General features: G+C 43.0%; 1 protein-coding gene across 1 annotated transcript in view; it reads left to right on the top strand.

Moving 5' to 3' along the window:
• The window catches only part of LOC122792761, a 1,018,830-nt gene that overhangs the window by 789,557 nt on the left and 202,342 nt on the right, over window positions 1–26,931 (top strand). Inside the window, exon 10 of the mRNA XM_044060334.1 lies at window positions 8,532–8,834. Coding sequence (XP_043916269.1) covers window positions 8,532–8,834 — 303 coding nt within the window. The remainder of the gene's footprint in view (window positions 1–8,531; window positions 8,835–26,931) is intronic.

Here is a 26,931-nt window from a genome sequence, read left to right as displayed (position 1 = left end):
AAAAGGCCTGGAAGACGGATGCTTTTTCTTTTCCTTAGGAATGTTGCTGTATGCTTTTCCTCCCTTTCCACTTATATCCAGGGTCATTCTGAAGATTCTTAAGGACTCTCCAAAGATAATTGTGGTGGTGCCCTTTTGACGTGGGCAACAACTGTTCTCTCTGTCTTCTTTTTTGGAAATGGATTTCTCCATAACAATAGTACAACAACCACGAAACCATCAAATATTCAGAAAATACACCATAGAAATAAGCAGTCAGACTGCTTATTTCTTTTGGAAATGGCCAAGGGCAGTTAACCTCAAACTTCCCCTCAAACTGAACCTATGTGTTTGATACAGCCCAACCCAAAACAACTCATTAAACCGTCTGGATGATATCATCTTAATTCCTTTTAAGCGCATATTTTCTGATGACATGCATCAGGCATTAAAAAGGCAAAACAAATGCTACTAGAAAATCATATGTTGATAAATGGAAAGGATTTTTTAGTTTGTGCTAAGACAGGAACCAGCATCATTTCAGGGGTAGTGTTTCTGTAGTTCTGCATTATTTGTAGGAGTTGCTGTCCTCCATCCTGTCTTACTCAACTATCAAGGTTAATTTCTTGGCCGTTTCAACATGTCTGCCTATGGATTTCCTTCTATCAATGCAATCTCATGTGAAAATGTTTTTGAATGGTGGTGTTGCATACCAAGCCTCGTAGAAAACAAGTGGTTCCTTCTTGACATCTAAATTTTGTCTTGGAAAAATTGACTCTTGCTCCACTTGAACAAGCTTATCAGGCTAACTCGAGGTTTTTAACATGAAAGTCAGTGTTATTGATTGCTTTGACCTCTGCATGAAGAGTATCTGAATTGTAAGCTCCTATGATGGGGCAACCTTATATTATTTTCCACAAAGACAGGGCTTTTTTGAGACCTGATCCATAATTTATTCCAAAAGTGATGGCAGAATTTAACTTGAACCATGCTGTCCATCTCTCTGTTTTCATTCAAGAACATCAAACAAGGGGAAAAATGATAATCCATACATTGGATGTCCACAGAAAGCTTGGATACTATCTTAACAGAACAAAATCATTTATGAACTCTGATCAGTTCATTTTTTGTGAAAGTTAACTTTCACAAGAAAAGAACAACTGATTAGAGTTCTTAAACAATTTTGTTTGTACGGAAAAAAAAATTAACGCATGTCAAAGCAGCTCCTCTAAAATCCAACCTTTACCTCATAGTGTTGGAGGGGTGAACACTCAAAGGGGACTGTATGCTGAGGCTATGCCGTCATGGTGAAGGTCATGTGACCAAAGAATCACCTAGAGTGCTATGTGGCTCAGCAGGAACCTTGAAAAATGGGTGGCCAACACAGGCGGTACTCAGTCCTGGAGAGCAGGTTCTGTGCAGAGGGCTTGCAACTGTCTCAGGTAAAAATGTATACTGCAACAGAAACCACAAGAAGACTAAACTCAATTCAACTCAGCGTGGCAGGAGAAAGCCAATTGCAATATCTTTGAACCAGAAAACTTGCAACTTGATGAAGGGATCTGATGAAAGCCAAAAGGAAGTTAGGCCCTCAACAAGGGAAATCCTGACTGCTAAATCAAATGCACATCTCGGCATTTGGAATGTTCGTACTGCCTATAGCACTGGTAGATTGGCACAAATCATACACAAGATGAATTGTTGCATTTTATTGGTTGTTGGAATCGGTGAAATGTGATGGATTGGATCAGGCAAGATTATTTCAGAAGATCTCACCGTCCTGTTTTCTGGTGGTGATAGGCATGAGAATGGAGTTGGCATACTGCTTAGCAAGGAGGCATCAAAAACTTTAGTCAGTTGGAAACCAATCAGTGACAGAATTATTTCTGTACGGTTACAGCACCATTTCACCAAACAAACGTTACTACAAGTTTATGCACCAACAGAAGCCACCACAGATACTGAAAAGGAAGAATTTTATGAACAGCTACAAGATGTGATGTCCTCAGTTCCCAGTTATGACCTTAGAATTGTGATGGGTGATTTCTGTGCTCATATCGGAAGCAACAGACAGGGATTTGAACACGATTGGCTCTGCTGCTTTAGGAAACCGAATGGATAATGGTTTTAGATTGCTGCAGTTCTGTAGTGATGATCATCTTAAAGCTGGAGGCAGCATGTCTGAACATAAAGAAATTCATAAGGGAACATGTTGTTCACGCAACGGATATACTGTGAATCTGATTGATCACATTTGTATATCTCACTGATGAGTGAGTATGCTTCAAGATGTCAGAGTACAACGGGGAGCTGATGTCGCATCTGATCACTACCTTGTGGTTGCATCAATGAAAACAAAATTCAAGAACCAAAAGAAAATGCCACTATCTCCTTGATTTAACACCAACATGTTGACATCACCTGATGTGCAAACCAGATACAACATCAAGGCCCAAAACCGATTCTCTGCCCTACAGAGTGTAGATGGTGGCATTGAACAATAATGGGAACAGTTCAAGACAGTCATCAAAGAGAGTGCAGAAGCAACAATTGGGTTTAGGAGAGGCAAAAGAAAAGAAATACTGATAATGGTTGAAACTTGGAAAGCCATTGATTCATGATATGATTGCAAATAAAGACTAGAGCAGGAATACCAAACTGGCCAGTCATTAGACATTTTGATTGAAGATTATAAACAGAAAGATAAACTGGTCAAAAGGATGTGCAAGAATGACAAAATGTTATGGGTTGAGAAAGTGGCAATAGGCAGAAACAGTGGAAGCAACTGGAAATACCAGAACATTATATTGTGTTGCCAAAGAATTTACTGATGAGAATAAACAGAGGCCACCTATTAGATTAGCAAATGGAAAAACTGCAAAAATACAAGAGGTACAATTAAAGGCATGGCAAGAACATTTTTAATCTGTGCTAAACTGCCCCACGCCAGATATATTTGCATGAGTTTGGCAATGATGGCCAAGTGTTAACAATGATTCTGGATGTGAACTTGGAAGACTTTAGTGAGATTGAAGTAAAGGAAGCCATAGCCAAACTAAAGAATGGAAAAGCTCCTGGAACAGACTAGATACAATCAGAGTTGCTGAAGTATGCTATGTCTTCAGTGCAATATTTCAGGTCTCTTGAACAACATATGGATTCAAGAAAAGGTACCCAATGAATGGAAAAATGGCACCATCATCCCTTTACCAAAAAAGGGAGATCTTGGAAATGGAAACGTGAAAATATTATTATGAAGAGAAGACTATCTTGGGTTTGGTCATGTTAACTGCATGGACACTAGCAGGATTCCTATACAGTCCCTCAACTGGGAACTAGCTGGATACAAGAGAAGACCAGGCAGACCTTGACAAAACTAGAAAGGAGTTGTAACAAGAGATCTTCCTTACCTGAATATCACGTGGAAGGAAGCTAAAGAAGCAGTAGCTGATAGGACACAGTGGAGTCAATTTGTGGCGTAATGCATCATTGATGTGGGGTGAACCAAAGACCGATGTCAAAGCAGACTATTTCCAAATGGTTGCCTCATGCTGTCACTTTGTTATTTCTACCACAGCAAGGCAATGCCAGGCAGGATCAAGATATTCTCCCAGGGCCTTGGCTTCATCTGTGGCTTTTTGGAAAGGGTTGGATTCTTTTTGTGTTCTAAAAGCAGCTAATTGGTCCTCTGTGCATACCTTTACAAAGCACTATAAACTAGATTCCTTTTCCAAGTCTAAGATCAGCTTTGTTAGACCTTATCCATCCTCATCCCAGTCAGTTAAAACTACGGTAATCTACCCATATAGCTAAGGCTACTGCAGAAGTGATAATGATGAAAATAGTACAGTTTTGTAAGTAAACGTACGGTAAAAGGAGATGTTAGAATGATCACTGCTGCTGTAGTCACTCCCTCTTTCTCCCATCCCCCTTATTTTCATATGTTTCTGTTGCTAGGGTGAGTGTGTGTGTCCTTGCTCATGTAAAATATGACATGTATATAGATATATATGGTACGGATGAATTACCGTCGCAGTACTAGCCACCCAGCAGTGTAAACCAAGGCTCTAGATGATTGTCACTGTTGAAGTGACACCCCGACACTATGTATAAAAGTGGGAAAAAGGGGTTGTGTATGGATGGATGTGTGTACGTATGTGTATGTGTATATATATGTATATATATATATATATATATATATGTGTGTGTGTGTGTGTGTGTGTAGAGTGGATATAAAAAGTGTACACATCCCTGTTAAAATGCCATGTTTTTGTGATATAAAAAATAAGACCACTATGAATCATTTCAAAACTTTTCCAATGTTTAATGTGACCTATAACCTGTACAATTTAATCGAAAAACAAACAAATCTGTTGGGGGAAAAATATAAAAAATAAATGTACAATAAACTGGTTGCATAAGTGTGCACACCCTTAAACTAATACTTTGTTGAAGTGCCTTTTGATTTAATTACAGCATTCAGTCTTCTTGGGTAGGAGTCTGTTAGCATGGCACATCTTGACTTGGCAATATTTACCCACTCTTCCTTGCAAAAGCGCTCCAAATCTGTGAGATTGTGAGGACATCTCTTGTGCACAGCCTTCTTCAGGTTAGTCCACAGATTTTCTGTTGGGTTTAGGTCTGGGTTCTGGGTGGGCCATTCCAGAACTTTAATTTTCTTCTGGTGAAGCCATTATTTTGTTGATTTGGATGTATGCTTGGGGTCATTGTCATGTTGAAAGGTGAAATTCCTCTTCATCTTCAGCTTTCTAGCAGATGCCTGAAGGTTTTGGGCCAAAAGTGACTGGTGTTTGGAACTGTTCATAATTCCCTCCACCTTGATTAAAGCCCCAGTTCCAGCTGAAGAAAAGCAACCCCAAAGCATGATATTGCCACCACCATGCTTCAACGTGGGGATGCTGTCCTTTTGGTGATGCGAAGTGTTGTTTTTGCACCAAATGTCCCTTTTGGAATTGTGGTCAGAAAGTTCAGCCTTGGTCTCATCAGGCCGTAACACATTATCCCACATGCTTTTGGGAGACTTGATGTATTGTTTTGCAAATTTTAGCCTGGCCTGGATGTTTTTCTGTGTAAGAAAAGGCTAATGTCTTGCAACCCTGCCCCGTAGTCCAGACATGTGGAGAATACGGGAGATTGTTGTCACATGTAGTACACAACCAGTACTTGCCAGAAATTTCTGCAGCTCCTTCAGTGTTGCTGCAAGCCTCTTGGCAGCCTCCCTGACCATTTTTTGTCTTGTCTTTTCATTAATTTTGGAGGGGAGTCCAGTTCTTTTCAACGTTGGGTTGGGAGGGTGGCCTAATGGTTAAGGTGTTTGCCTTGCAAACACAAGGTACAGGGTTTGAGTCTCACAAGGGATAATTGGCTAGGCTTAAAATGGCTCGCAAGGGCAGTTAGCTTAGTACTAATCTATGAACCTATGAACGTCACTATTGTCCCGTATTTTCTCCACTTTCTGAGGACTGTCTTCACTGTTCCGTGGTATATCCAACGCTGTGGAAATTTTTTTGTACCCTTCTCCTGATTGATACCTTTCAACAATGAGATCCCTTTGATACTTTGTAAGGTCTCTGCGAACCATGGCTTTTGCTGTAGCAGGCAACTGAGTAAATGTCAGTGAAATCCTACTAGGACAGCTGAACTTTATTTGGGGTTAATCAGAGTCTCTTTAAATGATGGCAGGTGTGTACCCCAAAAGACTGAATGCTGTAATTAAATTAAAAGGTGCTTCAACAAAGTATTAGTTTAAGTGTGCGCACACTTGTGCAACCAGCTTATTGTACATTTTTTGGTTTTTATATTTTTCCTCAACAGATTTGTTTTTCAATTGAATTGTACAGGTTATAGGTCACACTAAAGGTGGGAAAAGTTTTGAAATTATGTATTATGGTTTCTTTTTATATCACAAAAACCTGGCATTTTAACAGGTGTCTGTACACTTTTTATATCCACTGTGTGTGTGTGTGTGTGTGTGTGTGTGTGTGTGTGTGTGTGTGTGTGTGTGTATATATATATATATATATATATATTGTTTCACTTCATAATCTCGAAATGCTGAAATACCAAATTTCAGCATTCCAAGATCATGAAGCCGAAAATTCAGAATGCCGAAAGTGCATAAGAGCGAATTTGAATATCTTGAATCCGCACTTATGCATTTCCAGTATGTTGCGTGTAGTGTTATGGTGCCTAAAATTGCAGGTGAGTGAGTCTTTGTGTGTGTTTTTGTACACTGTATGTGTGGGTAAGAGTAGGGAGTTGTAAGTATGAGTGTGAGTGTTGGATTTGTTGGTGTTTGTGTATATGTGATGTGTATTTGTGTGCGAGTGAGTGGAGAATGCCGTGGTGTGAGTCTTGTGTTTTGTTTTTTTATGTTATGTGCGATCTCGGAGTTGGTATATATAAGTAGGGGGGTGTGGGGGTGCACTTATATGTAGTGTAGGGTTGTGTGGTTTGTGTGCTGTGGGTGGAATGGTGTGTGCGTTTTGTGGTGTATATATGTTCGTGATTGTGGGTTTCGGTATTGTGAATCGTTCGGCTTCATGGTATTGGAATACGAAATTCGGTATTTCAGCATTTCGAGATTATGAAGTGAAAGCATACACACACACACACACACACACACACACACACACACACACACACACACACACACACACACACACAATTTTTTTAACTTTCTTGCATTGACCTTTTTAGGGCTGTAGCCACTCTGTCACAGTTGGCATGAAATGTCTGAAGGGCTTGAGCCTCTTTTTATTTGGCTCAGCTCAAGCTGACTAATGGTTTGAATTTTTGGAATGTGCCTTTGAAGCTTTGGAGGCAGGTCGATTATGATATCCTTAGCAGGATATATCCCACTTAGCTAAGGCTACTGCAGCAATGAACATTCGAACATCTAATGTTATGATAGGTTTAGTTACACAGCTTTAATTTCCCCTTTTGTGCTGTCCTATGATTCTTCCTATTTATTGCTGTCTTTTTAACCTTTCTTAAGTTGCAGTACCATCGATTGTCAATGTGTGCCACTCAGTGCAAGATGGGATGTATTGTTTTTTTTTCATGCGATACTGATAAGATTAATAGTTATCCAACAAGAATTATTCCATGGGTAGGTGAGTTAGGATTAAATTTCAGCTGTCACAGATGTTAAGGTGATATTTGATTGATACAAACATGAGCACCCTGTTTTGCCAAACGGTGTTGTATTTGCGAGAGTTGAGAAAATGAAAAGCCGTGGTACTATTATTCATATTAAATTTTCTTTCAGGGAGAAAGCAGTTTGATCAAATTTAGAGTTCTAAAACAACTTGGTTCATAGGTAGGTACTAGGCTATCAGCCCAAGGGCCTACTTAAGCCTAGCCAACAAGGTTCCCTGGCTTACGCCACCCAAGAAAGTTATTTTCCTGTGCCACTGTCGAGCAGAGACACAGAAGTGATCCCCGGGGTGTATTTCTTATTTCCCATCCACTCCTCAAGATTTTTCCTGAAGAGTGCTAATGAAGAACTTCGCTTGACATAGATGGCTAGCATGTTCCAGAGTATGAGAAGTCTCTGGGACAGAAATCTATTCCTCCAGCATGTCCTGTTTACTGTGGTGACAAGGTTTAGGTCCCTAGAGCATGTAGCTTGGAGGGATTGGGATTTCTTTAGGTGTAGCATGTCCAACAGCTCTGGGTTTTTTGGCTTTTACAGATCTATTGCTTCCTGTGGTGATCTTTTTAATTTAAACCTGTATAAAACAAAAACATAACCGTAGTGACTTTTGTGTTTCCAACTTGGGTGAAGTCACAGTGTTGCGAGTGCAAAAACAGCTCTCTTAAGAAAATGTCTGTGTTTAGAGGATTACTGTACAGTGAAAAGGTGAAAACTTTTGTAGCACTAATTTTATCATATATGTACTTAGACATAAACTATCTAGCTTAAAGGGACTTTTAGGATTAGAGCTAAAGAAAATTCTAGAAATTATTTTTCTGCCACGGTATACAAGTTCGCACTTAACTTATTTAAGATATACCTATTTGTTATGCAGTTAATCCCCAGTTATGGAATTGACTTCTGTTGAAGTGTCAGATATGCTAACAACATGCTAACATCTTCTTTCCATTAAAATATCACCTGTCTACTTGATTGGGACTGTAAATATAGGTTTAGTCGTTTAATCTTAAGGAATCTGTATCCATCTGTGTTCGCAGATAAGTAATATTATGAAATTAATAAACTTAATTTTAATATTCCATCTGAAAGGCAGTATCTCAGTAGTACAGCCACCCTTTATGTACACTAGTGTCATTATTGGAAATTGATAGTCCTCTTATCTCAATATCATTGTCAAATGTGTTAACCGTGGGGCCACTCAAAATATTACATGTGTTAGTTATTGAAATATATTTAAATATAAGCTGCCATTTTTTTCTCAATTTTTTTTTTGTTTACTTATGTTATAGTAGTTGATAAATTTAAAAACTTCATGGCTGAGATAAATAATCGTTTGATTTTTTTAAGCTTCTTTGGATCTGATGTATTGCAGAGCATCCCAGAGGAAAACAAAGAAAAAATACAGCTGAAGTGCAGACATCTCCAGCAAAGACAGGAAAAATTCTTCGTTCGGCATCTTCAGTTGCTTCTGTTCCATTAGCTAGTGAAGAAGTTAGCAGCACTGAAGGAAGGTGTGACAATGAAGCTGACCAGGAAGGAAATCATGCAGCTAAAAAGCAAAGTCCTCAGTGCAGGCAAGCGTCTTCCAAATGCCAGAGTACAACAGAAAAAAATAAGATGTTAACGCTTACATCCAAAGATGCGCTGCAGCCATCTTTAAGTCCTCTTTTTACCGGTAAGATAATGCTCTTTTTTTCCCCCCTGCAAATGTTTCAAACCTTTTGTACAGGGTGCTACGTGGTATAGCATTTTCCTGAGTAACAACACTAACACTTCCCTTTGCTAAATATGCATTGGAATGGTGGTACAAGGAAGCATTTAACAGCAGGATTAATTGGCTGTTTTGTAAGGATGTTGTATTTGATTAGTACTGCACTGCAGGTCTGTGAATATTATTTGCTGCCTGGGTTTCTTAGCCAAATGGACACTTGAGTTATAACCATTAATGCCTTGGGGTTGGTTATAGTAAAACTAAGATGTAATGCAGTCAACCAGACGTACAGCGAGGTTACTGGTGTAAACATTTGCAGCTTTATTAAACATGTAGAGCAGTTTGGTATTTGTTAAAGGTATTTCTAAAGTACTTTATATTCAAAGTTGCTTAGGTCCAGGATTGTGAGTGCTTTATACGTTCATTGCACTGAGAATGAGAGGCAGTATAATATAGCATGTTAAGTTATCTATCTCGCCTTCATTCTTGCTGGATGGGTTCGGAGCCGATCCTCGGCTCCGACTCGGCCAATACCAAAGCTCGAGAGCTAATTCCACCGGCTCGAGGCTCCCCTATATCCCACAATGCTAGGCGGTAACTACTCAGATCTCGTTTGCCGCTTAGCTGACGAGGTGCTTTTCTACCGGCTCTGGCAGGTCAGCGAAAATTTTTTTCTATTTTCTCAAATCTTTAGACCCCTATTATTTCCCTTAGTATAACTTTTAGTTTTAATTCTCTATTACATTAGATCGACCCTCTTTTGCCCATAATCCCTTCCTTTATTCCCCTTTAACTTTAGGCCTTAGGCCCTTTCCCCTCCTTCTCCTAGTCCTTTAGTGTGACTGGAAATTAATATTTTTTTTTCTTAAAGGCCTGTGTGTGTGTGTGAGTGTTTCTTACTTAGGGCTTTAGTATGTCTAAGGACTCCAAGGTCTCAGGCTTCAAGAAGTGTGACTCGTGCTGTCAGAAAATGTCTCTGACAGACGGTCACACTTCTTGTGTGTATTGCCTGGGACCTTTGCACCTGCAGGACTCATGTGCTGTGTGCCATGGTTTCAGCCCTAGAGTCCTGCAGGAACGCAAAAATAAATTGATTTTGCGTGGCTTGTTAAAGCCTGGAGGCCCCCCGACCCAGTCTGTGTCGGGGAAGCCTTCTAAGACTTCCAGACAGTCGGCTCCGGCTTCAGAGCCGTCCTCTGGAAGCATCAAAACTGCTTCGACATCGGCTCCGGCTGGAGCCGATGTTTCCAAGCCTCATACTGTTACCTCGGCTCCATCCGGAGCCGAGGCTGATAAGACTCAGTAGGCTCCGATAGTCTTATCAGAGCCACCTTCGAGGAAGAGGTCTAGGTCCCCCTCCATCGGCTCCGTTCACTCGGCACCGGGATCCCCTCTTCTTTCGGAATGGAGCCATAGATCGCATTCCTCACTGTCTTCCAGGCTATCTGACCACGATTTACAAAGGGTAGTGAGTAGACTTCTCAAGTCCGAGACACTGGCCCAACTGCTGCATAGCCCGACTCAACAGTCAGCGGCTATTTCTGTCCCTCAATTTGTCCCTCCTCCGACTCCTTTGAGCTCGGAGCCGGGGCTCATCGGAGCCATGACTGTCGTCGCGTCGGAACCGATACCTTGCTTTTCGGCTCCGTCTGTTCCAATCTCCTCTTTGGAGGGATGTCGGCACCGAGCTTCCCTCGTCGGCTCCGAGGAGGCGAGTGGCATCGGACCCTTGTCCGACCCCGCTCTCCCTCTTGGGGCTTCGGCGCTGGTGAGTTTGGCTCCGACATCGGCCTCGGAGCCGTCCCTGTCGGTGCCGGGGGGGGGTCCTTGTCTCTTTGGAGCGGGGACCACTGGCCTTGCCCGATAGGGGTGCCTTCGAGGTCATGCGGAGCGTGCTAGAACCAGTGTCTGCCCCACAGTCGGCTCCGTCAGCCCCTCCATCTTCAGTGCCTGCGGTGATTTCTACCCACCCCCTTGCATCAGACCGCAGAGAGCCAACTCCTTAAGTTTCCCCATTGGGAATTTCCTTCTCTTCCGAGGCCTCTCCTGACCCAGTAGGAGAACCCCCTAGGAAGAGGCAGTGCAAGAGGAAGCTCATTGACTCCCCTGAGTCTATCACCTCTGACACTGACTTAGAGGAATCTGAAGGTTCCCCTCGATCCCCCTCTGAGGATGTCTCCTTTGCTGACATCCTTGAGATCCTGAAACAGAGGGGGAACTGGCCAGCCCTTAAGCCTTCAGAGGATGAGTCAGTGTACCTTGAGGCGTTCGGCTCTCGCCCTTCCACCTCCTGGGTGTCCCCTCCCTTTGACCCCGTTATGGAAGTGGTGGCAAGGAAGGCCTGGACGGCCCCTGATTCAGTGGAACCCACCCCGAGGAGGCCGTCAAAGTTTATTACTGCCCCTAAAGATAAAGACTTTTTATCTAAAGGTGTCCCCGTTGATGCCATGGTGGTGGCCGCGGCCACTATGAAGGAGTTAGCCGATCCTTCGGTACCTGTCCATCCTCCTAACAAGGAATCTAGGACCATGGACAGGTACGGTAAGCGGATGTTCTCATCAGCGACCTTTTCGATGTGGTCGCTGAACTACTTATGTCACTTCACTTGTCTCCAGAGAGATTTACTCAAGGATATGGGTGAAGCGATAAAGGATCCAACAGCTGAGCGGTTCCAAGACAAAATGAACTCCCAGTTGGCAACACTGAACTCCATCGTTAACTCCTCCATGTGGCTTATCTCATATGCTGCGGATGGGGCAAGTAGAGCCGCAGGCACAGGCGTTGCCTTACAACGTCACGCCTGGATGCGGCTGTGCAAGTTTGCGGATCCTTTCAAGGCGTCCTTCACCAATTCCCCCTTTGATGGATCATCCTTGTTTGGTCCTCAGGTGAAGGATACATTGACTAGGTGCGAGGTGGAAGGTAAGACTCTCTCTGCCGTGGGAGTCCGTTTTTCTACCCCTTGTAGGCCTTATCCCAAAGGTCAGAAGGGAGGGAAAATGTGGTTCCGCAAACAAACCCAGGGAGTCTCATCTGACGCACAAGGTCAATTCCCCTCTAGAGGCAGAGGGGGGAATAACAATAGACGCTGCCCTAGAGGCAGAGGAGGTCTGCAAAACCAGGGTAGCAGAGAAACATTCTCTGATAAACCCTTTCAGCATCCCTGAGGAGCTGCCCGGCTGTCCACCTTCGGAGGCAGTTGGGGGAAGATTATCCCTGCACCCAAAAGCCTGGCTTTCCCTTACAGAAGACAAATGGGTGCAGTCGATCATATCCGAGGGTTACAAAATTCCCTTTATTCACTTTCCATCCCAACCCAAAGGATCCCTTCCAGACGTTCCACCCAGTTTAAGGGAACAAGCAGCACTAGAAATTTCAAAGCTGCTATCAAAAAGAGCTATCCAATCAGTTCCAGCAGACCAACAAGGATCCGGAATCTACTCCAAATTCTTTTTGGTACCAAAAAAAAACAGGGGACTGGAGACCCATACTGGATCTCAGCAACTTAAACAAGTATGTCAGAAAAACAAAATTCCGGATGGTCACGCTACAGTCCATTCTACCCTTCTTGGGTCAGGACAATTGGATGTGCTCGATAGATCTTCAGGACGCGTACTACCATATCAAGATGAACAGACGCTCCAGGAGATTTCTCCGCTTCAGGCTGGGAGCCAGTCACTAGCAGTTCAGAGCCCTGCCCTTTGGTCTCACTACATCCCCCCGAGTGTTTACCAAATGCATGGCAGTGGTCGCGGCTCACTTGAGACGTCAGGGATTCCAGGTGTTTCCATATTTAGACGACTGGCTCCTTACTGCCACAACCAGACATCAACTACTTCTATCCAGAGACTTCACTATCCAAACTTGCCAAGCTCTAAGCATTTCAATAAATTTCGAAAAATCTGCCTTGTCGCCTTGTCAATCTATTACCTTTATAGGCGCCACCTTAGACACACTCAATCTTTCAGCCAGACTTACAGAGCAAAGAGTGTCAGACATCCGCAAGCAAGTTTACCTTCTCTTACAATGCAACAAAGTCAAAGCCAGACTAGTTTTGAAGGTATTAGGACTCATGGCAGCAGCTATCCCTCTTCTCCCCTTAGCTCGCTTTCACATGAGGATCCTCCAATGGATGCTGTTTACTCACTGGTCCTTCCAACAGCTCCCGATGTCCCACACCATATTTATAACTCAATCATGCAAGAATCAACTGTCTTGGTGGATTACATCACCTCAGGTTCTCCAAGGAAGACCCTTCACTCATCCCCCCCAGTCGCCACAGTGACAACAGACACCTCCCTGATCGGGTGGGGGGGGGCATTATCAGGGCAGGACAGTCCAGGGCACGTGGCAACCTTTCGAGTGCCACTTGCACATAAATGTCTTAGAGATGAGAGCAGTGCTTTTAGCGTTGCAAGCCCTTCAAGACTCTCTTCCCACAGGGACTATTGCAATTCAGATGGACAACATGTCCGTAGTGTGGTACATCAACAAACAAGGCTGAACCAGATCATACCCCTTATGTCGAGAGGCACTCAGACTTTGGCAATGGGCGATCTCTTCTCAGCGTTTTCTGGTAGCAACGCACATTCCCGGGAAGTCCAACGTGATTGCAGACAAGTTGAGCAGGGCAATTCTCATGTCCCACAAGTGGTCTCTGAAGAAATCAGTGCTGGAGGAAGTGTTCCAAAGATGGGGCCAGCCTTGCTGCAATCTTTTCTCTACTCCCCAAAACAGCAAGTGTCACAACTTCTTCACTCTCTTCCCATTACCAGGCCATCCCACCAGAGACGCTCTAGTCCACGATTGGCCCTGGGGTCTTCTGTATGCTTTTCCCCCTTTTCCACTGATAACTCAACTAATTCAGAAAGCTATCGCCTTGAGAGTGATAATGATCCTCATTGCCCCGTACTGGCCTCGACAGATATGGTTTCCGTTCCTTCATCGTTACCTTTTGGAGCAGCCTTGGCATCTGGACCCAGTGCCAGATCTGTTGACCCACCAGTCGGGCCAGCTGCACCAATCTCTTCATTCTCTCAACCTCACAGCGTGGTTTCTCCGATTCCGACCTTAGCCAGGCTTCCCTTAATATCTCGCTCGGTCCAAGATATCTTGATAGCCTCTCATAAATCTTCTACCCAGAAGATTTATAATAGCAAATGGAAACGCTTCTCCTTTTGGGCAACATCAAAAAATATAGATCCCTTCACTGCACCTATCCAGTCTATTCTAGACTTTCTAGCAGAACTCTTTCATTTAGGCTCTTCTTCATCTACCATTAGAGTTCAACTGGCTGCTATATCTAATTATCATGTAGGTGTCTCGGAGTCTAGCATCATGGCTCACAAGCTCTGCAAAGCCTTTTTAAGGCGTTTTCTTCTCAAACCTCCAATCAAAGATCCCCCGCCTCAATGGGACTTGAACTTGGTTCTGGTATCCTTAATCCTTCCCCCTTTCGAACCAGCGGCTTCATGTTCTCTGAAGTTGCTTTCATGGAAGACACTTTTTTTCTGGTAGCCATAACTTCAGCGAGAAGGGTATCTGAACTCCATGCTCTGTGCAGTCGTCCTCCTTACTTAGTGTTTCACAAAGATAGGGTATCCCTCCGTACTAATCCATCCTTTTTACCTAAGGTTTCCTCTCAAACAAACCTAAACCAAATGATTGATCTCCCCGTCTTTTTCCCTAACTATTCCAACAGGTCGGAACAAAAGCTACATTTTCTGGATGTTCACCGCCAACTTCGATATTATTTAGACAGGACTAAACGATTCAGGAAATCTGATCAGCTTTTTCTATCGTATGCGGAAGGGAAATTGGGCCTTCCAGTTACTAAAGTATCCCTTTCAAGATGGCTCACCTCTATAATTACCTTTATCTATGAGATCAGACATCAAAAACTGCCTTCAAGACCTAGAGCTCATTCAACTAGGGCATTAGCTACATCCGTAGCTTTTCAGGATAGGCTGCCAATAGATTCCATTTGTGCAGCAGCCACTTGGGCTTCTCCTCATACCTTCATTTCACATTACAAATTGGACATGGCCTCCAGAAACCGTGCCAACTTTGGTTCCACTGTTCTCAAGAGTCTGTTCCGATAGGCCACCCGGGATAAGGTGCTAGGACGGTCCCATCCAGCAAGAATGAAGGCGAGATAGACAACTTAACATTAAGAAGTTATGTACCTACCATAACGTTCCATGTTAGTTGTCTTCTTCTCGCCTTCTTTCTTGCGTCCCACCCTCCTTCCCCCAAGCCTGGACAGACCGATAGGAATTCATTTTGTGATCTTCCTCTGGAAGTTTTCATTCCCACACGTTCTACCACCTCTATTCCCCCTTTTGTTAGGTCTGGGATAGCTTACACTCAGGTTTATATAGAGGTGGGTTACCTTTCTCCATACTATGGAGACTAGAATTTCTTGGTCTAGCTATCAAACGAGATCTGAGTAGTTACCGCCTAGCATTGTGGGATATAGGGGAGCCTCGAGCCGGTGGAATTAGCTCTCGAGCTTTGGTATTGGCCGAGTCGGAGCTGAGGATCGGCTCCGAACCCATCCAGCAAGAAAGAAGGCGAGAAGAAGACAACTAACATGGAACGTTATGGTAGGTACATAACTTCTTATTCACTCTGGGAGAGTCATTACCTCTGCAACACTAGACGGTATCATCTTGCTGTATATCATAGCCAGAAACATTTAAAAAGTAAAATTTTGTAACATTTCTGGGCACTGCTTCCAAATATATGTTGTAAGTAATTTCTGTGTTAAATTGTTAATCGCTATGTAATCCAATGTAACTACTGTCTGTTTATTTTACTGTGGAGCTTTTCTCCCCGGGCCTCCGCTGAAAATGGACCCACGTCCAGTCGGACACTCCCGGTCAACAAATTTAAATAAATAAATAAATACAAATTTACTTATATGGCAAACGACTTTTCAGATGGAACTATGTACTATACACCCAACATTGCATATATGTTACTACTACTACCCTTGTTTCTGTTACTCTCACTACAAGGTGCACATTAATGCTGGTTACTGCTTTGTGAAAAAAATACCCTAGCATGTTCATAGATATAAAGACTTCCTCAGCTAAAACTGTTATTGTGAAGTTGTTCTATCTCGCCGTTCATTCTTACTGATGTGTTTGGAGCCGATCCTCGGCTCCAACTCAGCCAACTGCAAAAGCTCGAAGTCTTCAACCAGCTCGAGGTCAACTCCCTATCCCATGATGCACCCTGATCTTCCCCCAGATCTCTTTTGCCACTGCAACTTGATCGGACGTTCACCAGCTCTGGCCAGTGAATAACTTTATTTTTCTGATAAATAAGTGTTTAAAATAGCTTAGCCTGTTAGTTAATGATTTAGATAGTTAGTTTAGAGCATAGATAATATAATTAGATATTAGTGGCCGTGTTTTTAGGCCTTTTTTCTCCCTATCTCTAGCTCAGTTTAAGTCTGTAGTTAAATTAATGAGATATTAGTGGCCATGTCTTTAGGCCTTTATTCTCTCTAGCTCTAGAATTATATTAAGTGTGTGTATCTCTTAAATTAGAGCCTTTTTTCTCCCTATCTCTAGAATTATATTGTGTGTGTTATCTGTTAAATTAGAGCCCTTCTTTTTTACAGGGCAGATAGTTTATCTTAGCTTTAATTTATATTAATAGCTACATTTTCTCAGTGCCTTTTTTTTTTTTTTTTTTACAAGGCTTTAATTGTTGATTCAGTGTGGATATTAGTGTTAGAGCCCTCTTATTTACAGGGCAATACTTTGTGAAATATTACTGTTGGTATTTTTTTTTTTGTACTTCTGAAAATATATTTGTCTCTGATACTATGTCTCATCAGGAGAAGGAAAAAGCTAAGTCTGGTTTCAAAAAATGCTCAAGATGTGGGCAAAAGATGTCCATCACCGATGGACATACTGAATGGTGTCTACTGTTTGGGTGAGGTACACCTGCAGGAAAGCTGTGCTATATGCCACTCTTTTAGCTCTAGAGTGTTGCATGAAAGGAAAAGAAAACTCATGGATAAGGGTTTGTTAAAATCCTCTTTCCAAGAGTCGCTGGATAAGTCCGACAAGCACTCCAAAAAGCCTATGGAACCGATGAAGAGTCCATCGACTTCAGAATCAGCCTCTAGTAAAGCTTTGACATCGGTTCCACAGTTTACGGAACTGACTGTCGTTATGGTTAGGAGCTGGTCCCCAACCTTGCAGCCGATATCTCATACATTAAAATCTCCCATTTTACAATTGGTGGCTTCATCACATTCTTCACTGGCCTCAAGTAGACTGTCTGATTTGGATGTGGACCATGTGGTGAAGAAGCTTCTACAGATACCGGTGCTGGCAAAAATTTTATCGGCACCAACCCCAGGGGCTTCGGAGCAGACTTTAGTCCCCTCCCAACATCTTCTGTTCCTCCTCCGATCTGCATGATAGTTTCGGAGCCGGAGAGCATGGAACTGATGATCGTGGAACCCTTGGGACCGACACCTACTCTAGGCTTTTTGGCCCCAACTGCCCTGATGTCTTCGGTGCTGACCAAGGGGTCTTAGAGTCGACACTCACCAGTCAGGTCCAGGGAGGATAGTAGGACCGAATTGTCGGTGCTGACTTTACTTCTCGGGACTACGGCTCAAGTGAGTTCAGCCCTGACCTCTGGCTCAGAGCCCACCATACCGGCGCAGGCAACTTACATTGAATCTTCGAATACGAGGGATTCCTCTCAGGACTGAGGGGCCTTCGAGGCTATGAGGAGGGCCTTGTCCACCCTGACGACCACTCCATCAGTTCCGTCAGCTCCCTCCCTGAAAGCACCAGTGTCTGCCTCTTCATCACATGCCCCATTAAAGCGTAGAGATCCTGAGCCTCAGTAAGCCCCATTGGGTGAACCATGTTCTTCCGAGACCTCTCCAGAAGCTCCCACTGAAGAGGTGCCTAGAAAGAGACTTTACAAGAGGAAGCATCTGGACTCCCCACAGGAGTCCGTCACTTCGGATGCTGACTTGGATGAGTCAGAAGGGTCCCCACGGTCCCCCTCAGAAGATATCTCCTTTGCAGATATCTTAGAAATTCTTAAACAGAGGGGTGGCTGGAAATCCCTTAACCCTACTGATGATGAGTCAGTCCTCCTGAAGGCTTTTGGGTCTCAACCCTCCACCTCTTGGGTGTCTCCACCCTTTGATGAGTTGCTTGAATTACTCACTCGAAGGGAATGGGAGTCCCCAGACACCACGGACCCTGTACCCAGGAGGCCTATTACATTTATTACTTGCCCTCAAGACAGAGCTTATCTTACTAAAGGAGTCAGCAGTCCAATTTAGTAATGCTAAATCCAGGGATTCTCTTCTCCAATACAATACTAAAACTCATAATGAGGAATCAGATGTATGTAGATTTGTCACCACTTATGGCAGGAATAGTGCCAATTTAGTAAATATTATTAATACTCACTGGAATATATTGAATTCTCATCCATTGTTGGAAGATTATCTCGGAGAACGATGTTATTTTTCCTATAGGAAAGGCAAAACTTTAGGGAATCTATTTTCACACTATAAAAAAAACAGGGTCATGGATCACACTCCAACTCAAAGAACACTTACTGGAGATAAACTTTCAGGCATTTATCCATGTGGACATTGCAGTTTTGTAACTATATTTTCAAAACTACTTCTTTCACTAGTAGGAACACTGGACAAATATACGACATACAGTTTTTGGCAACTGCAGTTCAGACTGGATTATTTATCTTGCCACATGTACATGTCATGCATTTTATATTGGCCAAACGTCTAGACAGTTTCGTGTCAGGATCTCTGAACACCTTGGTGACATTTGAAACAGAAGATTAACTAATGCACTATATAGACATGTTATCAAACATCCCACTGCCAAATTTACATTCACCATCATTGATCATATCATAGGAATCGATCTTTTAAAACAGGTTGGCATGATATCCTAAATACCAAAGAAAAAGGTGGATCATTAAACTTGGGGGCTTTTCCTCCTGGATTAAATGATAAATTATAATTTGTAATTAACCATCACTTGCATTACGTATATGTACTTATTTCTTATCAGGTTGCATTGCTTAGGTTTTGCATTTCAGCTCATTTTAGGATACTGTGGCTGGTATTCAACACCAGAATTCTTATAACCTGACTTTTGTTTCGGGTTTATTTTTGGGCATTTACCCTTTATTGTATGTTTTTATTAAGTTTGTTTATTATCATTGATATACCAGTATACTGTGTCTCTTTGGATTTTTTCATTATAATCTGGAGATATGCATGCAACTCAGGCAAACTTTTTGTTTACTGAACTATGTATTTTTCAATTACTTTTGCCTTGATTGTATTTTTTCAATTACTTTTGCCTTGTTTGCATTTTTGACTTATCAGGAAGTGATGTCATATAGATGCCTTAGAGAACATTATATAAGATGATGACTAAGTGCTTTTTGCTGACTATACTACTGATGAAAGCCTTGCTGCTGAAACCGGTCTAGTTTCAGTTTTATTAAACTACTTTTGAACCTTCCTTGGTGCTGGCCTTTTTTCTGATTTTGGGTCTAACAAGTGCTCTTGCCGTGCACCAGCCTAACTTGCTAGCTCCTATACACTACTAAAGGAGTGCCTGTTGATGCTATGGTGGTGGCGGCAGCCACCAAGAAGGTATTATCAGAGACTTCTTCATCTGTTCATCCTCCTAATAGAGAATCCAGGATCATGGACAGATACGGGAAGCGTATGTTTAGTTCAGCGGCCTTTGTCCTTTAATCGCTGAACTACCTCACACATTTCACTAGATTACAAAGGGATCTCCTGATGGAGCTGGGAGACACCCTGCAGGGTTCAGTAGCTGCGGAGGTTTCGGACAAGGTAACTTCCCAGCCCTCCACTCTTAATTTAATTATGAACTCGTCCATGCGTCTGTTATATGCAGCTGATGGTACGAGCAGAGCAGCAGGTACAGGAATCGTTCTCAGGAGACATTCCTGGATGCTCTTATGTTCCTTATGCAAAACCCTTTAAGTCTTCCTTCATTAACACCTCCTTTGACAGTTCATCCCTTTTCACACCAAAGGTAAAGGAAACACTTACCAGGAGTGAAAAAGATGGAAAGAACTTGTCTGCCATCGGAGTACATTTTTCCACCCCAAATAGACCTTACCCCAAGGGAGGGGGGTGGAAAGATATGGTTCTGTAAATCTCAAGGATCTTTCCAGAACACTCATGGTGAAACCCCCTATAGAGGCAGAGGAGGGGGTAAAAACAGAAGACATCGCCCATGCGGCAGAGGGGGTCCGCAGAACCAGGGCGACATTGATCAGTTGTTTGTCAAGCCCTATCAGCGCTCCTGAAAGGAGACCCAACTGTTCATCTTCTGGAGGCAGTTGGGGGACGCCTTTCTTTGTACCTAGACGCCTGGCTAAAAATAACAAAAGACAGCTGGGTACAAAGCATAATATCCAGAGGATACTCAATTCCCTTTGCCACTCCACCCCCTCTAGTAAAAAAATCCCAGACGTTCCACCCAGTCACAGGGACCAAGCAGCCTTAGAGGTCCAAAGGTTGCTGGAGAAAAGAGTCATCCAGCCAGTCCCAGCAGACCAGAGAGGATCCAGAACTTACTCAAGGGTCTTTTTACTTCCAAAGAAAACAGGGGACTGGTGACCTATTCTGAACCTCAGCCGACTAAACAAATCAGTAAAAAAGATGATGGTCACGCTTCAGTCAATGCTCCCGTTTCTGGGGAAAGACCATTGAGAGAATGTGTACTACCACATAAAGATGGACAGGCCATCCAGGGATCATCAACACTTCTGGCTGGAAGCCAGCCATTATCAATTTCACGCTGTGCCCTTTGATCTTACTACAGCCCCCAGAGTGTTCACCAAATGTAGGCAGTAGTCACCGCTCACCTGAGACGTTTGGGATTCCAGGTGTTTCCATATCTAGATGACTGGCTCCTCACTGCCACCACCAAGCATCAAATTCAGGCAAGGGACACAACCTTAAATCTCTGCAATCAATTGGGAATTACCATCAACTCAAAAAAATCTGCCTTATCGCCATTGCAACAGACTGTTTTTATAGGAGCAGAACTAAACACAGTTTCAATGACGTTAAGTCTGCCTCCAGAAAGAGTTTGTCTCTTAAGAAAACAAATATTAAACTTGCTTCCAAGGACAAAATCCCCAGTCTTAATGGTACTCAAATTGCTAGGATTAATGGCGACAGCTATCAGAGCCATTCCCCTCGCTCGAATGCACATGCGAGTTCTACAATGGCTCCTATTCTGTCAATAGTCCTTTCAGGAACTCCCAATGTCACACCAAATCATCATATTGAATACGTGCAAGAAGAACCTTCAGTGGTGGCTGACATCTCAACAGGTAACTCAGGGCCGTCCATTCATTCTACCCAATCCCATAGCCACAGTGACTACGGATGCTCCCTTGATAGGGTGGGAGGCATTATCAGGGAAGAACAGCCCAAGGCATGTGGAAGAAACATGAGGCTCATCTACATATAAATGTTCTGGAGATGAGAGCGGTACTTCTAGCGTTGCAGTCCTTTCAAGACTCTCTACCTCCGGGAACAGTTGCAATTCAGACAGACAACATGTCAGGGGTCTGTTACATAAACAAGGAGGAACCAAATCTTATACCCTGTGTCGAGAGGCCCTGAGAGTATGGCAGTGGGCAAATTCCACCCAGCGTTTTCTGATAGCAACACACATCCCGGGGATATCCAGTGTGATAGCAGACAAGCTAAGCAGGGCAATTCTTTTGCCTGACTAGTGGTCCCTAAAGAAACAAGTAGCAGAATGGATATTCCGCAGGTGGGGCCAGCCTTGCTGCGATCTCTTTGCAACCCCAACAAACACGAAATGCAGCAGCTACTTTGCCCTGATCCCCCTGCCAGGGGATGCCCCAAGGGATGCACTGGTGCATAATTGGCCCCTGGGTCTCCTTTATGCCCCCCCCTCTCATACCCAAAGTATTACAGAAAGCAAAGTCTCTGGGAAGTGCCATAATCTTAATAGCCCCTTACTGGCCTTGGCAAATTTGGTTTCCCTTCCTCCTGCCTCATCTCTTGAAAGAATCCTGGATCCTGGACCCAGTTCCGGATCTGCTGACCCATTCATTTGGGGCTCTTCATCCTTCTCTTCATTCCCTCAAACTGACAGCTTGGCTGCTCCAATTCCAACAATAGCCAGGATTTACAACCTCTCAGCGGAGGCCCAACATATTATAACATCCTCTCATAAATCATCCACCAGAAAGTTATATCCTCGCAAATGGAAAAGATTTTTTCTATGGGCATCTCAGAATGATGTTGATCCCTAGCTAACTCCGATCCCGTCTATACTGGAATTTCTGACTAAACTTTTCAACGAAGGAGCTTCTGCAGCTACCATCAGAGTTCATTTAGCAGCAATCTCAAACTATCATTTTGGCTTCCAAGGTTCTAATGTAATGTCACTTCGACTCTCTAAAGCCTTTCTTAAAGGTACCATTCATTTGAGACCACCCAACAGAGGTCCCAGTCATGCCATGGAATCTAAATTTGGTTCTCTCCCGAATTATATTACCTCCTTTCGAACCAGCCTCATCCTGTCATTTGAAATTCCTTTCATGGAAGACTTTGTTTGATAGCTATTACTTCTGCTCGGAGGATTTCTGAGGTGCAGGCCTTGACCATCAAACCTCCTTATCTGATTTTCCATAATGACAAAGTTTCGCTCAGAACTAATCCATCCTTCTTACCAGAAGTTTGTTCAGAGACCAATCTTAACCAATCCATTGAGTTGCCCGTTTTATTTCCTAAATACACAAATAGGATGGAACACATGCTACACAAACTTGATGTTCATAGACAACTCCGATTTTATCTAGATAGAACAAAACAATTCAGATCAACGGATCAGCTCTTTGTTTCTTTTTCGGAGTCAAAAAAAGGTGCCCCAGTAACAGAAGTAACCCTGTCAAGGTGGCTACCTGATTGCATTTATAGTTCAGAGAATGCTCCCTTACAACAGAAAATAAAGGCCCATTCTACTAGAGCTGTTTCAACCTCATTAGACTTTTCTGCAAGGTTACCATTAGATTCTATTTGTGCAGCAGCTACCTGGTCAAGACCTCATACCTGTATCACTCATTACAAAGTAGACAAGGCCTCCAGGGACAGGACCTCCTTTGGTTCCACAGTTCTGAGGAACATTCTTCTGTGAGCCACCTCAGAAAGATGGTGCTTGGGCCGCTACCCATCAGTAAGAATGAACGGCGAGATAGAACAACTTAACATAAAGAAGTTATGTACTCACCATAAAGTTCCATGTGAGTTGTTCATCTCGCCTTCATTCTTGCGTCCCACCCTCCAACCCCCATCCAGTCTACTTGAGGTCCGTCACCTTTGTTATATGGTGCATTGTCTCTTATCCAGCTCTCAGAGTGGCGTATTAATGGTAATAAGTAGTCAGTTGGCAGCAAACATCATGGGATAGAGAGTTGGCCTCGAGCTGGTTGAAGACCTTGAGCTTTTGCAGTTGGCCGAGTTGAAGCCAAGGATCAGCTCTGAACCCATCAGTAAGAATGAAGGCGATATGAACAACTCACATGGAACGTTATAGTGAGTACATAACTTTTTTTGGTCCTAGCTAAGCCTAGCTACTTACTTTAGACTTTATGTACTGCTTATGATCTGATTTTGTCCTTCTCATTATTCCTCACTGATGGGTTGCAGATCCGATCCTCTGAGCTGACTCGGCCACATTTTCCAGACTTTAGATCCTAGTCTCAAGCTCTCCCTCTTCCTATAATGCACTACACCACCTCTAGCTCCTCAGATCAAGTTTGTAGGTCAGAAAATTCCTAATTCTCAAGCTGTATGGAAGCTTAAGTTTTTTTTTCCTGAATTTATTTTACTTGATAGATTTCCTTTCTCAGTACTGTTTCTTACCTCCCTCTATAGCCTTTTTTGGCTGTAATATTGTTTATTTACTGAGTTTGTGGTATTTAGGCTTCCATTAGTAGTACTCTTCTGTCAGCTAGTACATAGTTAGCACCTTTATTTTATTTTTTGTTATTGGTTCTGCCCTCTGGTGGTCTCAGGACTTGTTTCTTGCTTGTGCATCCTTGGGAGACATTATTTTTCTGTATGGAAGCTCTGTCTGGTCATGTTTTTTTGTTATTTTGCTCATAATGTAAAAGTGACAGGTGTTGTTATAGGTCGCGGACTCCTGCCTATCTTTTGTTAAGTCTGTCATGGTGTATCCAGATTCTGTATCTGTGTTAGGAAATTTGTTGTAAGAGGTTGACTGGTTTGTTTCCTTTGAGTCTGCTACAACTCCGATTGTCAGTCTTTAGCCTGCTGCCTTGCGGCTTGGTTTTTACTTCACCCTAGTCTGTGCAGAGTTTTGGAGGTTGTTTAACAGTAGGCTCAATTTAAGTAATGACAAATTTTATAGCGCTCTCTCAGAAGGTTCAGATTTTTGACTCTACCTTTAAGAACTGCAGTCTGACATTGAGTAGTCATTTCCCTTTCGATTTTTTTCCTTCCCTACTGAGATTTGACAACCTGTTACTTTTTCAAATCTCTAGAGTTGTAAGAGCAATATTCAAAAAAAAAAAAAAAGTGCCTCTATTCTTGGACCATCTCCTCTCCTTGCCATAACAAATTAAAAAGTGTCTTGAATCGTCTCTCACTTGTCAAGAAATCTTGCTCTTTCTTGGTCTTTTCCTTTTTAATTCACTAAATCATGACAAGGTTTGATATCCAGACTGCATACCTGTCAGAAAATAATGGTGACACAACTGTTTTATTCTAGCAACCTTCTAAGGTTGTAAGAGTACTAATTTTTAAAGCACTAAAGGTTGGTTTGCTCACTGCAATGCAAGGAGTTTAAAGGCACCTCTTCTTATGCACTTTTCAGCCTTCTGACTGGTTTTCCTTCAGGGCTGTAATGCCTGTTAGAGGAAGAAAATATACATCAGTAAAACGAAGATAACAGAAAGTTGGATCATAAGTTCCAGAACCCCTTCGGATCCTAAGGTTTGGTCCCTATGCTGATTATCTCACAATTATTAAATCCTAGGTGTTTCGATCCTGCAGTTTTTACTGTTAGAAACCTTTGCACAACTCCCCTTGTATGTGTTTCTTGCCAGTGGGACACACCTTCAGTACAGAGTGTCTTGGGCTCAGTTCTCAGGTGCCTTGTTTTGTGGATGATAATGAGATACTGTAGCCTAGCCTGTGAAGAGTAGAAGGGCTGGTTACTAGGTTCCTTTGAGGCACACCCCCCACTCAACTAAGACTACAGAGCTATAAAATAAAGGCTCTCGGATCCAGCTCACGGATCTGAAGCTCCCGTGTCATCCTCCAGATCCATGTCCCTCTTCAGATCCAGCAGGCTTCCCCCTATGGTGTTTCTCCACGGTTCTGTGGTTAATTCATCAGATTATGTGCCTTCTGATCTGACAGACTGGGATTTTCTTGGCTGATAGACACAGCGTATTGGGATCCAGCCGAATCAGATATGAACGGTTTCACTACTGCTACTTTTCTTCTCTTACACATTGGATCTTAAGCCTATGATCTGACAGATGGCAGTCCATTCTGCAATGCATTATTAAGATATCAGATCCCAATTCTTCGGATCCAGAGCAGTCTGCTAGCATTGGCTTCCCTCGGATTTGAGATATCCCTCGGACCCCATGATCTTCTTTTCTTGTTGCATTAAAAAGAAAGCTGAATAAACATTAATGTATTTAGCCCGATTACATAGCAGCAGATTTCTTTTGTTCTAGCTGCTTTCTAGACTGAAACAACAGAGTTTAAAATCTGAGCATCCCCATCTTATAAACTTTGTCCATATTTATGAAGCTGAGGGGTTGAGTTATTGGCTTATCTTTTCTTCTCTCGGGAAGCATGGTGGCTTGATTGGGAGGGTATGTGTCACAAGCTCTGTGGGCAAAGATTTGGGGACTGTGCTCCAAGCACTGCCTCAGTGGAGTTGCTCTGTTTTTCCTTCATCTGGGAAGCTTCAGCAGGTGTGGAGTTCTGGATGATCCACTCTGCCTTGGCTCCATGAGATTGAGCCCTGAGACTGGGTCCACTTTTATAGCTAAGTAGACAGCTTTGCCTCGGAGATTTGTGCTTGCTCCTAGTTTGCAAACCCCCATATGGTTCCACCGTGGCGTCTTTCCTTCTTTCCCTAGTGCTATGGCCCAGGATTGTATCCAACAGACACGTGTCAGGCACTTCTCAGATCTGAACCCCCTTCAGATCCCAGCAGTAGTGCCAATGCATTTTTAACAAAACTTCTTCAAATCCTAAACCTAGGATCCGACAGGAAACTGTCAGGCTTTTCTGAAATCCGAAAACCTTTGGATTTGAACTGTTGAGCCAGTGCAGCATCTTTGTATACAAAACATCCCTCCAACTCGACAAACTCACGGTTCTTCTTCCAGCATGGAGATCTGGCCAGTTCATCCCTGTCATGATTTGCACAGGTACTTAACCGGTATGTTTTTTCTGGCCCAGGATACTGTTTTTCAACGTGGAGATTTTTTCCCCCTGTAGCTAGATTTCCAGAATAAACCTTGCCTTCCTTCCTTCATATCTTTGGCTTGCTGGCCATTCTCTCGAATTAATTGCTCATTCGCAGAACTAAAATTAGCCAAAGTTACTCTATCTTAGATGGTCATTATGTGCCAGTTCCACTAAATTCATGGTTGGAAGATGATCACAAGATTCATACAGACCAGTGTTCTATCCCCGAAAATAAACAACCAAGATAAATACAGTACTGGGCTCCTTTGTGGTTTGTCTCTCCTCCCTTTCCTACTTGATATGCAGAGTCTCTCAGGAAGTGAAACAGTGCGTTGGCTTCTTAGAGTCAGACTCACTTGAACCTCTCGCATATCCCACACTCTATTGAATCTGTGGATGTGCCCACTGAATCTGCTTGCCTGTTTCAGAATGTGGGCATTCCTAGTTGACTAGATGTCAGAGCTTGGGCCGCAGAAGCAGGGTTGATACGCA

The sequence above is a fragment of the Protopterus annectens genome, chromosome 2.part0 (genome assembly GCF_019279795.1).
Source record: "Protopterus annectens isolate FY-2018-M chromosome 2.part0, PAN1.0, whole genome shotgun sequence".
Taxonomy (NCBI): domain Eukaryota; kingdom Metazoa; phylum Chordata; order Ceratodontiformes; family Protopteridae; genus Protopterus; species Protopterus annectens.
This window is presented reverse-complemented; position numbering and strand designations above follow the sequence as displayed.